Genomic DNA, 17660 nt, shown 5'->3' on the forward strand with positions numbered 1-17660 from the left:
ATACAATAATTGTTATAGGAAGAGTAATGAGGGCAATTGTTATGTAACATGTACATTCTTCAATTAAATGTAACGAATTTAAGTAAGTGGGGATCGATGGTAATTTAGACGGGGAATAGTGGCAATTTAGACGGGGAATCGAAAAGCGAATAGCTTATATATGCTCATTAGTATTACTATTTAACTTAGATGACAGTACAAATCACTGTTATTATTATTATTATTATTAGTATTAGCATTAAACTTATGGGTAAGGTTGCTGCTATTCAACTTGACCTAATTCCAATAGTAGAACTAAGAGTGTGTGCTGATAACAGTTGAGTAAGGAAGTAGATAACTTACTTCCGGAATGCAGAAACTATGCAAAAGAACATTATTACATAATAGCAGATAATACTGTTATGAAGTAAGATCGTTGAGAAAAGAAACAATATTTGATTTAACAAATATGAAGTATATAACAATATTTTATTTAATAAATATGAAATACATAACAAAACATATACTTGATTGGAGAGAGACCTTTAAAAAGGGTACAGAACGTTGCAGGATCAGGCCGGAAATAGACCGGAAAAAAATAAAGGGGAAAGAAGTCGTCCTAGCTTCGTAACAGAGTACTATACCTACATTCATGCCAATGAAAAAAAATAAAGAGGGAGGGGTATACAGGTATTTCGGGGTTACCTATAGTGCTTACGCAAACGGTGAATTGTGAATCGTCATCCATCTGCAATATTTGTAATACAATAATGTATGTAACTATAATACTTTATATAGAATATACTATAATGTTGCATTGCAATAATACAAACAAAACAAGACGTAATTACTTACGACCAATGGCAATTAATAGAGACTTTTATCTGTAAAAGGAAGCAAAACATGATTATACAAAATTAAGATTGTTGTCGCTCGTGTTCTTTTCTTGTCTTTGTTTTTGTTTTCAAATGACAACTACGTTCTCACTGCTTCATTATATAATGTTCTAGAGTAAAATAATACTAATAGAATTATGGAATTGATTACTAATAGAATACTAATAATGAATTGCATCTGCTTATAAAGGCAGTGGGCTACTACTTGAATAAGATAGGTAGTCAGTGTATATGAAATTTATAACCTATATTTGCACATATTATAAAAATGACATATTGACATATACATACATTTATTTACAGCAAGCCTACTATATACATAGTGAAGACTATACTGTTGCCACTTGAATTAATCATAACTGAATTAAACATTCGCATTGCACTAGCTTTTGTGCACGGATGTCTTTTGAATAGTACTCTCGAATCATACATTCCAGATTCTGTTATAGATTGGTGGCGGGGAGTAATATCCCGTAATCGAAGGCAACTTAACCTAACTTATGAACTTATTCATGCTTCTTCATATATTCTAAATGAATATATGTTTTGTGTTGTTTTGTTTTCGTGTGCATTGTTTTTCAGATTATGGAGGTTATCTGGTGGATCGAATTCCTTCTAAAGATATGTCCTGCGTGAATTTTATTTACAAAATTCAAATTTGTCGAATTCTTGAAAGTGAGGGGAGGGGGTACCAATACGCACTTGAGATTTGGGCATTATTAGGAATTTCTACATTTTAAGTTCTACCTACATTATTGTTCTGTCTCTCCCTATTAAGGCGTCTTCTAGAATGTCGTCCCTTTATTATGCGGCTGACCTCTATTATTATAATAACCTCTTTTACCACGACCCTTATTATTATAGTATCATTGTTCTCCACGATTTATCAATACACTCTGTCGATTGATTTTAACTTTGGTTGACTACATTCCACATTATGGAGCTCCAAGGGAGCATCAGAGAGGGCACGTAAACCTGCTTGAACCTTAGCAGATTCATACAATTTAAGTAGTCTCTTAACTTCATTTACACACGACCTGGCTCACGAGTAAAGATAATTTCCAAAGCACGGGGGTCCAAACCTTTTCATATATGTCGTTTCCACTCATATTAAAATATAGTTTAGTACATACTCTTAGAACTGCATACTTAATTCGAAAACGTTCATGAGGTGTTTTATTCTGTCTTGCCAATAAGACAATGGTTCACCAAGCTTAGCGGAGGCTGCGAAGGCAAAAGCCTATCTGGACGTATAAAATACGAAGGCGTATCCTATTTTTTTCTTATTCTCTTTTATATTCGTATTCTCTTAATATATTCTTATTCTCTTTTTAATATTCTCATTAATGCGATTTTCAATCCTTCTAACGGAAGTTTTACTTTTAATAAATAGAATTTAACTTTTGTGTATCTATCCACTTCTCTCGTCTTCTTCCTCTTGGTGTTTTTTTTGTCTGTCTGTCTGTCTGGCCATCGGTCTGTCTGTCAACACCAGGAATATAATACCTACGCAAGGAATCAAACTGTTTCCTTAGTTGTATATATATATATATATATATATATATATATATATATATATATATATATATATATATATATATATATTCTTCTTATTCTCTTTTCTTTTTATTCTTTTGTGGCAGGGTTTCCGACCATATATGGATTTAAACTATCTTGTACTTCTCTATACTACTCTTTTCTCTATTTATTCCTTCCTATACACATAGATGTATTTACTTAATTGGTTAGGTACCTATTTACTTATTTATTTATTGATTGATTGATTTATGTATTAACATAACATTTCTTTCAGAAAGCCTGCATCAACATTGAATTTCACGTTAGAAGTTCCTACGCCTATCGCGATAACTTATTAAAATAACATTTTTAATTTGACTATGCAGTGTGGGATGATCTAACAAAATCAATCAGGTTTGGAACTAGAGAACTTAGATAATATAATTTCATTCGTTCAACATTAACTTTCTTTGGCTGATCTTCCTCGTTTACATTTAAGAAATAACCCCGGCTTAGTTGCCAAAATTCTAATGAAGACTAAATCATTTTCCTTTTACGTATGGGCTTTCCTACACTTATTAATTTTTTTTTTTTTTGCTTTTGTTTTTACTGCTGACTAATTAAGGTCTTTTGAGTTAGTTTTCTTATACGACTAAGATTCTTTTTCACGAGTTTCCCATACAGGGTTCGACATGGTGTCTCGACTTCGATACCTAATACAGCCTTTCTACCAAACACCAATTCAAAAGGAGAATAAGGATGGTGTTCGTGTCTCGCAGTATTATAAGCGTAACAAGCAGTTCTAACAAATAGAGGCCAACCTTCTGGAGAAGTAGACACATATTTCTTCCATTAGTTTGCCAAATTATTATCATATTTCTCGACTATGGTCTGATATTCATCAAGGAATCTAGTAATAGATTCTTTAGGACTTCCTTTAAATTTCGGCAATTTCAATACCGGTACACTGGCTACTCGATCTCCATTTTCTTCTCTTGCGCTTGATTCATCAAGGTTTTGTCTATTTTCTACTTGGGGTTCTTTCGGATGGGGTGAATTAACTTCTATTGCCTTATTCTCGTCCAAGGGTAATGAATCATCTGAGGGAGCCTTCACTTCGTGATTATCTAAAATTTCTTGCCTAATATTATTATATAACAAAAGTGCAAGTGCGTTATCGGCAGTTGGGGAATATGTTACTTGAGGAGGGTGAGAAGCAATTTGCGGATATTTAAGAAAACTTAGATTTTCAATACAAGGTTCTTCATTTATAAACTCTTTAAATTCTTCGCCTGAGTCATATGAGAAAGGACTGGGTGTTAGTACGTCACGTGCAGTCTTTTCCTGGTAGAGCTCCTTCTTTGCCAATTGTTTAATTTCGTCATTGCAATCATATTTACTTGATTCCGGTGGTGAATTTTCTGGGAGTTGACCCTCCAAGGTTTTTTTTCACGTGAGGTGGTATATCAAATGGAAAATAAACTTCATCCTCAACTATTTGCTGCTGTTCTTCTTTCTTTAAAAGTGTTGACGCTAATGTAGGGTCAAACTCAAAATCACTCGTCATAATGCCAGGAGACTCTTCGGATGAACTATCTGCACCTTCATTAGAAGGGTTAGTCAGTTGTTCTGGCTTAAGGAAAATTGTGCGTTTCGCGACCACTGGTTTATATTGTGTACTATCCAATGGAGTCAAGGATGGCATTTTATTACAAGTTTCTTCAAACTTAGCTAAATTTTCCTTAAAACGCTGCGTTTGTGTTATCGGTTGCCTATCCACAGGATCTGGTAAACTATACTGCTGTGGATGGTTTATCCGCGGTTCAAGTAAAGTAGGCGAACTGGCTACTGGGAAACTGGCTTGCTGCACGGGCAGATATGTTGCTTCTTTTGCCAGGGAACATACTTCGGAGCGCAAAGCCTGCGTAAGCGCGGCGTTCTGACCAAGAGTTTTTCTGCAATATTTGCAACTTGCTTCCCCCGATTTTACAATATAACAAACATGAAATTTTGGTGGGGATTTCTTAGGTTTGAAAAAGGGGAACCAATGGAAAGACATTTTCAATTACTGTTTTCACTATTTTTTTTTACTCAAATCAAAAAAATAATGGGGGGGGGGGTATTTCACTATGAGCAATATAATCAGATCATTAATTTCCATTAGAATCCAAAATAACACAATTGCAGTAATGCGACAATTTACATAATTCACTTAAATTAACATGCACTATGAACATAATATCAAAACCTAAACATAAGACACAAAATAGAAAAGGAAAGATGTCATAGCAGCACCACAAAATTTTTCGTCCCGAAAAATGAAAAAAGAAGAAAAGCTTTGGACGAGCCCCCATTTTGTGACGATGTGCAGACTCTTTTTAATTATTTAGCTCGTTTTATTCCACCATAATGTAGAGATCTGCTCACGCTAATTCTGTAGCGGATGTCACAAAGAAATATACTTAAATTACACCATTATTTTCATGGGAAAAGGTGGTTTTCATCTAGGGGAATGACAACATTATTTATAAAAAGTAAGTTTATTACATCTAAAATGGTAATATATAACAACATTTGATTTAGTGAAAAAGTAATGGAATATCTGATAGTTAATTTGATAGATTGATACCTTAATTTATATATATTGATTGACAGGCTAGAGATTGAAATATTAAGTTAGAAGAAACGGAAGATGAAATACAAGTATGTGACAACAGTTCTTAATCTTGAAAGTTTTATGGTAGATACACAATTCATTTTGAAGTACTGCATGACATCTCTAAACTTGAATTTTATGATGCAACAAGGGATTATACATACCTTATGGTAGTATTCTTGTAACTCTTAGAAACTTTGACGATGATTCTGTCTGGTCACAACCGACGTCTCGAACCTCTGCACCTTCGCACCGGAACTTGTGAACTTCTCAATCAACCGTTTGAGACCTTGAGGTTCTTTTATATTATTCTCGAGGGTCACACCCAAGCCTCACATCCGTCAGTACATCCGTTTTATCATCTCCACAAATATGGAAACTTATTGCTCTTTTGCATTTTGATTGGCTCTTAGAGACTGCCGCACCCAAAATACGTGGCGTGACACACATGTACATACGTGTACTGTCACAGCCGGAAGAACTCAATAGCGTGATCTCTAGACTTATCTACAGATTCATATCTATATAACCAATTTCAACATATTAATGCGGTGTCACGTTGCCAAAATCATGATTATGTATCCTGTAGGATGACTTATGAGTAATCTTCGACAAGTAAACTTCCTACAAAATTGCGCAGCAAAAGCAACATTAGTCACTTTCAGAACGTTTTACGTATTTCCTGTTTCTGTTGCTAGCTTGTAGCAAGTCAAGAGAGAGAAAATGTCTTTTATAATGCATATTAATCCAAAATAGCCTTCTCAATTCCTTCAATAAAGAGCAATGTAACCATATTTTTGGATTTAGCGTCACAATACTCTGAGATAATTTTCTATAATTAAGTGAGAGTATTAAAATATACTTATGATGTTATTTTCAAAGAATTGTGAACGTAGAAAGCTGAACAATGCATCTTAGGTTTTTTTTTAAAAAATTATTAGAAGCAAAATCCAGGATTTTGAAAGTAGTTTCCTTTAGGCACCGATTTGAATGTAGTTATAAAAGGACCTTATAACTTTTTTCGGGAAAAGGTTGGACAAGTCTGCAGTGAATGTCAAAGAAGGATACTATAGTGTGTATGTAATACTTACTTCTTTATTTGTATTAAGTCTTCTTGTAATGTTTATTCAGCTTATAAAACAAACTTTTCCATCCAACCAAAACGTTTTCTTCACATCAGTGTTTATATCGGTTGATTTCACTTCAATAATTCACTAAGCTCCATGTTTTTAGCGGTAGAATTTATTAAGAAGGAATACATTAAATAGTGTCTAAAATCTCCGTTAATTATATACCAAAAGCAGCACCGGAAACTGAATGTTAATGTCCCGAAAGGAGTTGCACAGGAAAAAACGATTTTCATCGGGTGCAAAAATTTAGTGATTTTAATATTTTTAGTGATCCTGTTTGCAACAGGAACTGGTTAAAATTTCATTCTTCACCTAGAAGAAAAGATCAAACTATATTATTCTATGATATATTGAAAATTGAAGTAAATCTATATATGTAATTAGAAACTTACGCACTGCAATGACCAGCTGTTATTACGTAATTTTCACTAACTATAGTGCCGCCACACAGATGTATACCATCTGATTGAACTGAAACCTGCAATAAAATTGATATTAAAATGTAAGAAAGAAATGCTTTCAATAAAATCTTATAATTTTCATATTCGTTGATTACTGTATGTAATACTTAAGAATGATCACATTGTTTTCACACATATCTATCCCCCAATGTCATTTCAACATTTTATTAAGAAATTATTACGATATTAAGAGTAATTGTTCCTACTTATTCCTACTTATAAAAAGTATGTACTAAAATCAATTCTGAAGGGATATCCTTAAATAACGAACTTAACAAGAATAAAGTCCACATCAAAATAAACTAGTAGACTCAGCAGTGGTTTGTACTTATTAGAAAATGATGGTAAAAAAATTTCCATTTCAATACTTTGAAAAAAATAAGAAATATTAATGGAACTGGAAACTTATAGTTCAGACTATTAGCTAAAATATTTCTAAGTGGAAATTTTGAAACATTTTCTTCTTATTAGGAAACCTCACAAGAAATAACAGAGGAAATATTTAAAAACGCGTACATTTTTAAGGTCGTAAATATTAGGTTGGTGTTATTCAAATGTTCAGAAGACGGAAGTAACAATGCTTTGTTAGGCAAAATAGGTTCTGGTTCCAGTCATGCCCTTCTGAAATTGAATTCACAATTGGATTCCATGAGGAAAGAACTCTGAAGCGTGTAGAGAAATACCTCCGTATCAAGAAGCGATCGCGTATGCTACGAGAAGTAGTAATGTGTGTGAAAGAGTACAGGGTGGGACAGAAGAGCTTTGTACTATAGCATATAGAGTCTAAACTGTTCTTCGAGAAAGTTTTCGGCGTCCATTGTCGTTCAATAAATGCATACATGCTTGGATATGGCTGTTTGCTTGTAGATAAGTTTACAGTGCATTTGGTAGAGTTCCGCACTGTAATAAGTAGCACTGATGGTTCAGTGCTGGAGAAAACTCAGAGAACTCCTACGTCATCATTGATCATAGTATATGTGACAAAACCTATCTGTAGTTGAATCAGTGGAACACTTTATTTTAATCTCAATAATCTCCTACTTCGAGGACCTGGTCCAGGACTTCTAGAAGGGTGTGTGTGCATCAATAACTACCACTACATTTGATTTAAGTTTTTAAATGCCTTTAGGCATCTGTTGTGTGAATGAGGGATATTACTTTGTTTAGTGAATCATTTTCCTTCAATCTTCGGAAGATCGACTGAAACTATTGCTTTTGCAAAACTAAGCTTTCTGTTAAGCCTCAAACGGACACATGACAGCAGAAAGTTTCGGAAAATGTTGCTGTTTCACTGCTAGGTTCTCATTTTAGATCTTGTATATTTACAGTGAACGGGGTGTGTGTGCTCCGGTGCACCCCTCCTAAATCCGGCCCTGACTACTCCCATAACTCTTTACAATTGTTAAGTTACTTAATTAATTAATTTTAGTTTAGCGTCTCATTCAACAGTAAAGCTGTATGGGACATGGGCCTACATCTTAAATGGAATCCTGCCGGGAATCGAACCTACGTCTTCAGTGCCAAAGGCGCGTACATAATCCACATAACCACGAGCAAATTCTTTACAATTGTCGAAATGTAAGTAGAAATTGGTGACAAATGATACGTCACCAACAAAAGTGACAATCTGATGCAAGAAATCTTCCTGATTATTGCTTACATACAGACAATTGCGCATATAGAACGGCGATCCCTGTTGGCCGGTGTCAACTAATTTAGTGCTATTAAGTCATACATATTTGGTTTTGCGTGAACCCACCGAACGACAGTGGTATTGTGTAATGTTTAAGCCACCTGCAATTACTCCATACTTTTTGAAATATTTAATTCAATATAATTTCAGAAGAGCTCAGGAGAACATGTTAATCTGTAGCCCCAGGCATCACTTTTGAATGTATAAATGGTATAAAATTATACAAATCACCAAAGTATTTTGAGTGCATATTCTACTCCTGGACCAAACGCACTGTTCAGGTTTCTCGCTACTAGATTTGTAGAATGTTTTAGTTTGAAATCCAAAAGGAAGTAAATCGCGATTGTATTCTCCATGAAGAAATTCTTTATGATCATATTAAACACCATACTACCATCTGAGTGGGTTATCCCATTCACTTTCCTGAGCACGTACATAGTTTGTGATTTCTATGTGCAAACTATTGACCGAATTACAGAGAGTGTTTTTCCAAGTGACATAGAAACAAATTTTTCAATTCCACCCTCCAATAGAAATCTTTCCTCACTATCATAAGAGTGAAAATTTAAAACTTGTGATTAATCTTAATTTTATACTTAATTAATAATTTAAATGAAATTGATCAAGACCAGCATACACTGGGAAACAAATTGTAGGTGGCGTACTTAGAAAGATAGGTTACATACGTAATTCCTGTAGTTTTTGGACTTAACGTACAGGAGACTTATAACTGAAAACGCATGTTTTATAATACTTTCTGTATAAGTGTTCCATCTATACGTACTTTCCGTATGAAACAATGTTCCGGTCGGGAGCTCACACAGAAATTGACGTATATAACATATAGCTGACGAAGGTAACATACGTATATGCATGCGATATACGGAAAACTGTTCGATGTCAGACATGCTGCAACGGCATGATGTAACATCTGAGGGCAGTGCCTATGTAGCATACGGAGAACGTATGCTTCGTACTTATTTCTATAGTAAGCAAGAGGATAACGTATATTTGTACAATATACCACTGTCCGGAGAACGGATTTTTCTCTGTGAACTTTCTGTTATAACTATTTCTTTTTACTATTTCAAAAACATTCAATATTGTTCCTGCTCATGCTCAATATATTTATGATTAATTTAATATTCTCATAATTGGTCTCGTGGGGAGACATTTTACATTTTTGAGATTAGAAAAATTACCTGGAATGGAAATTCTCCTCGTTCCACTGGGCTTCCTCCAACAATTTTTCCATTTGGATATATGCTTGTTGTTCCCAAAAGCTTCGTATAGAAAGTGGCTAAAATGAATAACTCAAAATTCTGGATTACAGTCTGAATTAAGAATAGCAAGATAAGTATAAAATCTATCAGAAAACTTAAAAATACCAAATAAACTCCCTGTATATATTAAAAAACATGAACGCTATGAACATCTACGTAATAAATAGAATATCCACATTTGGTTCGCAGAATAGCAGTAGTGTGGTTTGACATGTTACAACAAGAACATCGTAGGTGCGTGGAGACATAGTGTATAACTTGGGCACATTAAAATATTTTAATCCCTGTAAATTTCCCAGAAAACGCCGAAGAGCTCGGATCTAGCGTCCAATGACACCCCACACATGTTCAATTGAGTTAAGAAAGTATGGTCTTGTATACCATTGCAGTAGTTGAAATTCACCTTGTATAATTTTCGAACTATACAAGCAGAACATTGACCTAACGTGAAGTCAGGCTGTGCTGCCGAAAGGGGTTGTTCCCAGATGAAATCCTCAGGTGAGATTTGTTCACTTGATTAGCAATATTCTGCCGATAGCTAGGAGTCATCATGGTGTTTACCTCATACACTTTCGGCCCATTAATGACTATGTGAATATTTCCCAGATTTCAAAGAATTTATTAACTCCGTGTTGTCATTTACTGCGCACGTCTGAAGCAACATTTCTACAGGAAGACAATGTATTTTGACCATTAATTTGATGAAGCCATTATCGTGATTCAAAACACCATCGATTGCTATGCCACTACTAATTTGTTCCATGACTATCAGCAAGTCTCATTCCAGTCGTTAACGATAAATGAGTGGATTTTGAATTTAACGTTCCTTTCAGCAGCAAGGCTAAATGAGACGCGGTCTTACTGATTAATGTGAATCTGAACTACAGGAGGTCAGGCCGGGAATAGAAGCCGGGTCTGCCACGCCAAAGGCGCGTACGCCAACAGCTTAGCCACGAAGGAGCTCTCGTTAACGAGAAGGTTAGCATTAATGCCTGTAATAGATGTCAACTCCGTAAGCCCATATTTAACTACGTACAGTAAACTGTGTACTCAAAGACACACTGTTACATTTGTTAACACTTATGGCATGACCGTGAAATCATTTTTGGTTCCTATTACAATTTTCCCGTACGGCGTACGTTGATAATATGTAGTATCCCTGCATGTTCCCCTTACAACGTACGTTTTGCATTTTAAATGCAATATAACGGTCGTACACGTACTCGACACGGAATTTGTCCCTACTGCATTGAAGACAAATGTTTCAATAGCCATACAGTCAACACACGCCAGAACTAGTACTAATCGGAATTCCTTCTTCCTAGTTGAGCTCGACGTCTGAATTTTGATAAAATGGCTTCCACACATTTTCCATAGCCGTAGTCAAGTGGATGCTGAGGATATAGATGTGCTTGGTGAATGATCAGGATTTGACATAAGTTACATTGATTTAGGAGATGAAGATCCAGGCTTTCAGTTAGGATGAAGTGACGGAGAAAGCGACTGTAGTTCTCCGTCTATTAATGATACTTCTGTGTTGCAGAATGATCTTTGTGCAAGTTCATTACTTAGTAATGTACAAGCGAGTGACAGAAGGTGGTCTTTTTGTGATGATCAACCGTGTTAGCTTGTTTTCGAAGAAACTGTATAGTTTAACGTTGCTCTTGATCCTCCATGTACTCCGTTAAGTTGTTTTTCTATTTTCATTGGAGCAGATATGTTCAAACATGTGAAATTGGATACGAATCGTTATGCTGGTGATAAAATTGAGTTGCTGCATCGTCATGGAAAGATGAAACCACGTTATATGTGGTACAAGTGTGTTACAGTGAAATAACCAATTCTAGTGTGGACATTTTGTTTGATACTAACAACAAGAAAACGATATATATCTACCAAATATTATTATATACCGTAATTACTAACAATACGTATCAGCACATTTTGATTTTTTTTAGCATTAAGATTATGCTTGTGTTTTGTCTAATAAAATACCATAAATAAACATTTTAAAAACTATTTACAGTTTCGGGAAGGTAAATGTACATCCTTTCAAAGACCACTACAAACATTGTCATGGGTTGAAAGAACTAAGAAAACATATGGGGCTAGAAACACCAAAAAACCTTCGTCTCCACAGCCATAACTTAACATTGACGGCCCGTAATGGGGGCCAAAATACGAACAACGTACGGCGTACGGCATGGTGCCATAAGTGTTATTAAGATTTGCTGTCTATCGTTCCACACTTTACATCCTATCTTGTGATACTAACTTCAATAGTCTACGGCGTTGGAAACCTCTGACATGTGATCGTCCCGTATTCTGTCGTTTGGTGTTTGTGTCACTGTTTCTTCTCCATGTTTTGAAGATACTACCCATAGCAGCTCACGAACACCCGAGAAATCGATGTTTCCGAGATGATTACCTGGATACCCAATCATCTCCCAATTACCTGGATATTATAATCTAACCGTATCAAACTCTTATAAATCACCTGCCTTTCTTGTTCTACGCACAAGTATTACTCAGACTGATTGAGTGTTATCCTTGTCATCATTGTGCAAACGGATGTATTGTGCTCCGTGCCTCTCACTTCAGCTCAACTACTTGGATCAAAAGTAGGACGTAAACCTAATACCTTGGCTGGTGATCGCATTTCTTGAAGGCATTGGTAGTTACGTTTCAAACAACTTCGTTTCATTATCTCGCCATTGTTATTCTAGACAACATAAAATTTCACAAAATCGTTTTAAAATATTACACCAGGCACCATATTGAAGGATCAAGGAAACGCTTCTGAAGAACTATTAGGTACATATTTCTGTTTTAGTAGGTGAACACAAATACTGTTTTAGAGTTTCGCCAGCCACTACCTTTTTCACATAATTAGTATGTCTCGAGTACAATGATTTGAGATATATAAATATAAGTTAATGTAACTAAAATGAAGTTCTATACATATTGTATGCGTTTGGTTTGTATAAAATAACATTTTGTTGCTGCAAAAATAGTTACAGTAGGTTCAATGTTTATAACTCCTTTTCTCTTAGTTATAGGGATGGTAATCTTCTTCTTTGTCTTGTTTCGCATCCTAATATCGTAACATCATTCGCTGCTTATCCATTGTGCTAATATCCAACCTCCAGCTTTATCTTTGTTTAATGCCTTTCATATCCTAGTGAAAGCGAATCATTTGTTCGTCTCTTACAGCAAAGACGTTTCTAAAGAAAAGTGTCCAGATGGGGTTTCAAATTGTATGAGATTCAAATTTATTGACAAAAAGAGAGTACGATATAGGACTCGAGTTGTATATTCTTAAACACATCACGTTGTTAGGTATTATCTGCAGTCCACCAATATGGCAAAAGTGATGGTACTTCAAAGGTAACATGGCAAACACCAGAAGAGGGTATCACAGGTAGAAACTACATGGTACTAAACGGAGGGTATGATAAAACACAAGGAGAGGGCGCCAGAGATAGCTATTAGATGGTACTATCATTTGCAATGAGTACGAAATTGAGCGTTGCTGTCATTCGTGTGTAGTCGTTGGCGATGTGCAAGTAGTGTACTCTGTCAGGACTCTGTTAATTTTGACGTCACGTGCCCAGACAGTGCGTGTCACGATGATTTGGATTTCGGTGACGAGGATGAAGATATGAAGGCCACGTATTTACGAACTCTATTAGATCAAAGGTCACTCCTCCTAAACCAGCATCGAACAGTGCAATCACGTATGACGAAGAGCCCCTGAGTAAGATGACAAAGACGGTAGATGAGAGAGTCGGCGACGATAACAAGAAGCAATCGTACGCGTTCACGGTGCACAATCCTCAAACCGGTCAAATGTGAGCAAATCCGCCCAAAATAAACAGTTTTCGGTCAATTCCAATTACTTTCCAAATCATCGTTTAAGCATTCATTAAACAGATTTGTCTATTAAACCAGCCAGACATAAACAAAACAGTGCTGGCCAAATTCCAGGGAATGTTGAGCAGTTGTGAAATTATTCATGACAGGACTCGCTAAATCCGGGCTATGGAAGCCAAACGACTAATCGATCCAGACAACAAACTGAACTTTAAAACTTCACAGTCATGTGTCAAACAGTTGAAGTCCAGGAATAAGATTCTGAGCCATACAATCAGACATAAAATCAGTCGGATATGTTGTACCAGTGAGGAGCAGGTGAAACTCACAGCAGATACGATCGTGATCAGTGCTCACCGTCAAAGCCGTTCGATAAGGAATTCCACAGTCACCAAACGTTGAGTCCTCAACGAATCACTACTGTTTGAGCGGTTGTGGAGTCAGTTGCATGCACCAGCCATTCATATATGTCGAAAGTGCAGCTTGCAAAGTTTCACGACAAGGTCTTCTAGGGCAGCATTCCAATAAACAGGGAGAACACTTATCTCTTAGTGGACTAGTGGACGTCGAAAAAGACAACGAGCTTTCTGACAAATTTGTTTCTGCGAATGTCACATTAACGAGGAAACTGATCGCAGCTGGATGCACAGATCTAGTGCAGGTCCTGGACGTGTTCCTTTTCCGTCTTTACAAGAACGTTGTCAAGTTCGTCACTCACACAATCGTATTTTTCCATGAAACGAAGATCTGGTATCGTAACAAATTCTCGATTTTCCAATCGTTTGCGCTGTATCAGTTCTCTGTCCTATTGTTCATCAAAATGGTTCTATTTTCTTTCTTCAAAACGGGATACCTGGATATCGAACCGGAAGCATTCCGAACATACACTCAGTACTGCTTCGACTCCCTTACCACTGAATTGTGTTATCAGGGCCAGTCGATGACCATTGTAAGATGTACACATTTAACAAACAATTTTGTTTTGATAATTTGATCATTTCTACTTTCTATATCAACTGTGTGGCTTGAACATGTCACTTCAATCGCTAACTCACTTTCCCAAATATATGTTAGAGACGGGAGAAACATGTTCTTTCTTGTGTTTGACATAGACCCACATGTTACTTTTGAAGTACCATTACTTTTCCCTATTGGGGGACTGTAGCTAATAACTTGGTAATTAATTAACTACTTGATGTTCTTACTGCGCAACCCGAGTCCTGATATCGTACCCCTGCTATCATATCGTTTCTGATATCGTATAGTACCCATGTCTTTAAAGTTCATGAGCATGTTTTCGGCTATATGAATACAATCTGGATCACGATTGTTCCCTAGAAAGTTTTGAACCACATCTCTAAAACTAGTTTAGAATTCTTATTGCATGTCATAAATAATACTCTGGAAGTAATCAGATATTAATTTCTAAATATATGGACAGATGAAAGTATGCTCTCTTAATTTTCTAAGCGAAACGTTTAAGAACTGATTTCAAAGGTGTCCTCAGCCTTGATACTCTATCATGTTCTGATATTATATTTTTGTGACCACTATATTTTTCTCAATGAATTTCTCGAGCATGGCTATTATTCCATTTTTACATGAAACATGGGAACTTCGTGTATGCTGCTGGTGGACCTAGTAATATATCGAAAACCTTTCAAAGCAGAAAACATTATATATTCATGAATATCCATATTTAAGAGAATAACATGCATAATATGATTTGTATACTCGTTCTAGAAAAGTACAAATAACTCGAGGATTTGAAGTATATTTTACTATTATGAAACAGAGCAGCATTATTAAGCATATTTTTAAATGAATCATTCGTTCTCTTCCACCATTTGTCAGCAGTAGTTAGTTTTTAATATCTGTGGAGGCTGTGACTCAGGTAAATCGAGCCAGACTCTTACGGGATAGAACACATAGCTGAGCGAAAATTTGAATGATCTTATAGATTTTCAGATGTAGCCTCACGTGACACATGGACAAACGTGGAATTCATCGTTTTGATTTTGTCTGTCTTACTGTGCCAAGAGGATGCATTCTTTCATGAAACTCACCATCGTAAATTTTCTATACACATGGTATGAAACTTTTGTGAGCCTATGGTTTGTCACATTACCAATCTTCGTTCCAAAATACGCATTATACACATTACTTGAGGTTATGATAAATTCACCACAAATACAACAAAAATAGTTAAGAAAGTTAACAGAGTCGGGACAAAACAAAGCTATAACACGATATATTTTTTATCATTTTCGAATTTAGGAGCTTCAATTTCATAAGGTAGACACAAAATTTTGAAAAAATCAATTTTGCCTAGTATTAATAAAATGTAATTACTTAACATGTTAAAACTATTCTGTAAGAGAAAACTTTTGTTAATATATTTTTGAAAAATAAAGACTTAAAATAAAGACTTACAATACTTTTTCATAATAATTACAATACATTATCGACATAATTTTTACCTTAATACAAAATCCATGGAAATGATATGAAGAAATCAAATGAAGTTTCCCAACAGATTCATCAATATTTTCAGATATAATAGAGTATCTAATTAAGGAGAGATGACTTTTTTGTTTCAATATTGTTTTAATGAACTTGAAATGAATACGAACTGTATACACATCCGGAAAGTTTTTATTTTGTCTAACAATTTATTTAACACTTCAATGGGTGATCTTATCTTTTGTACCAGGTTTCAATACAACCAAAAGCTTTTCTAATATCACACTGCTAATTACAAGAGTTATTATAAACTTTCCTGAGATTAACGGAGGCATTAAGTCAGCGACACCATTCAACGTGAGTGAAAAAGTGAGGTTTAAATATTGGGAGATAGAATATTGCTTCAAATATGGTAAAGACGCATGGAAATATTAAAAGTTGGCAACACAACCCAACTCGATTGTGATGTATTTCTTACCAACCGAAATCTCACACTATCAAAGACAAGATATGAATAATATTGATTTATCAATTATTGATCTGTTAAGATTATTCTTTTAATTCCAGATGTATTTCAGCTCTGCTACCAGTTACGCCTTTTCAGTTTAACTATTACTTATATCTTTATTATAGGAAACTACATTTTAATAAATAGGAACTGACACAACCAACACACTTTTTAATAAACGATAAGTGATAAATCTACTACAAAGTGTATATTTATTACTAGTGTATTACAGAACTTAGTAGTGGTGGTAATATTTATAAACGGTTATGTTACTACTAATATTTATGACCTTCATAGTGGTGACCATACTTCTCACATACAGTATGAACAACATATATTTAAACTCATATAATAGTGATAATACGTATAAAATTTTACAGTAATGGTTATAACTATGAAATAAATATTTGTATTCACCTTAGAAGAGTACATATTTCTTAAGAGTTTATAAATTATATTGTTTGGGTTTATATGTCATTTATAAATCATAAGAGTTTATAAATCATTAGTTTGAATTTGCAATTGTGTTAAAATATGTTAAAACAAGCTTACCATTAGCGCAAACTAGAAGAGCAGCTATTGAAACTAAACGAAACATATTGATTAATGGACTTACTGAAAACTGAAGATTCTTCATCGTATTATATACAGATCGTCTTATCAACTACGGAATTATTGAGGACATCAAAATTTCAAAGTTCTATTAGATTTACATTGTTTTATATATTTAAAAAAATTACCATGTTGTATCAAGAAAGGAATTTTTCGTCTGATTTTTCTTGTTTTCGTAATATTATCATCTCTATTAATGATATTATCGCGAGCACTTCAATTTTTCTTTACAAGTCTATTCGACTAAATATCTTAGTGTGTCAATGATTTTTCTTTTAAAAATCTCAATAATAACTTGCATAATACAGTATTGGAAAAATCGTAGAACTAGACCAAATATATCATTTTTTTAACATTTGAACTTTGAATACAAATACTGAAGATTAGTTTGGATAATAATAATAATAATAATAATAATAATAATAATAATAATAATAATAATAATAATAATAATAATAATAATAATAATAATAATAATTGAAACAGTACTAGTCCGCCAAGGCTCTTTGCTAAACTCATGAACTTTTTATATAAAAAATATTTAGTGCATAACTTACAAGGAACGTACCTGAACATGTCATCCGGACA

The 17660-nt window shown here is 34.6% G+C and overlaps 1 protein-coding gene across 1 annotated transcript in view; it reads right to left on the reverse strand.

Moving 5' to 3' along the window:
• The window catches only part of LOC145666939 (trypsin-1-like), a 34695-nt gene extending 17634 nt beyond the window's left edge, over positions 1–17061 (reverse strand). The window contains exons 1-3 of the mRNA XM_081734558.1: positions 17013–17061; positions 9536–9633; positions 6572–6657 (exon numbers count right to left, since the gene is read on the reverse strand). Coding sequence (XP_081590684.1) covers positions 6572–6657; positions 9536–9633; positions 17013–17058 — 230 coding nt within the window. The 5' untranslated portion in view covers positions 17059–17061. The remainder of the gene's footprint in view (positions 1–6571; positions 6658–9535; positions 9634–17012) is intronic.
• Positions 17062–17660: the final 599 nt, after the last annotated feature.

Source organism: Thermobia domestica, chromosome 1, assembly GCF_964235325.1.
Source record: "Thermobia domestica chromosome 1, izTheDome1.hap1.1, whole genome shotgun sequence".
In the NCBI taxonomy this organism is placed as follows: Eukaryota; Metazoa; Arthropoda; class Insecta; order Zygentoma; family Lepismatidae; genus Thermobia; species Thermobia domestica.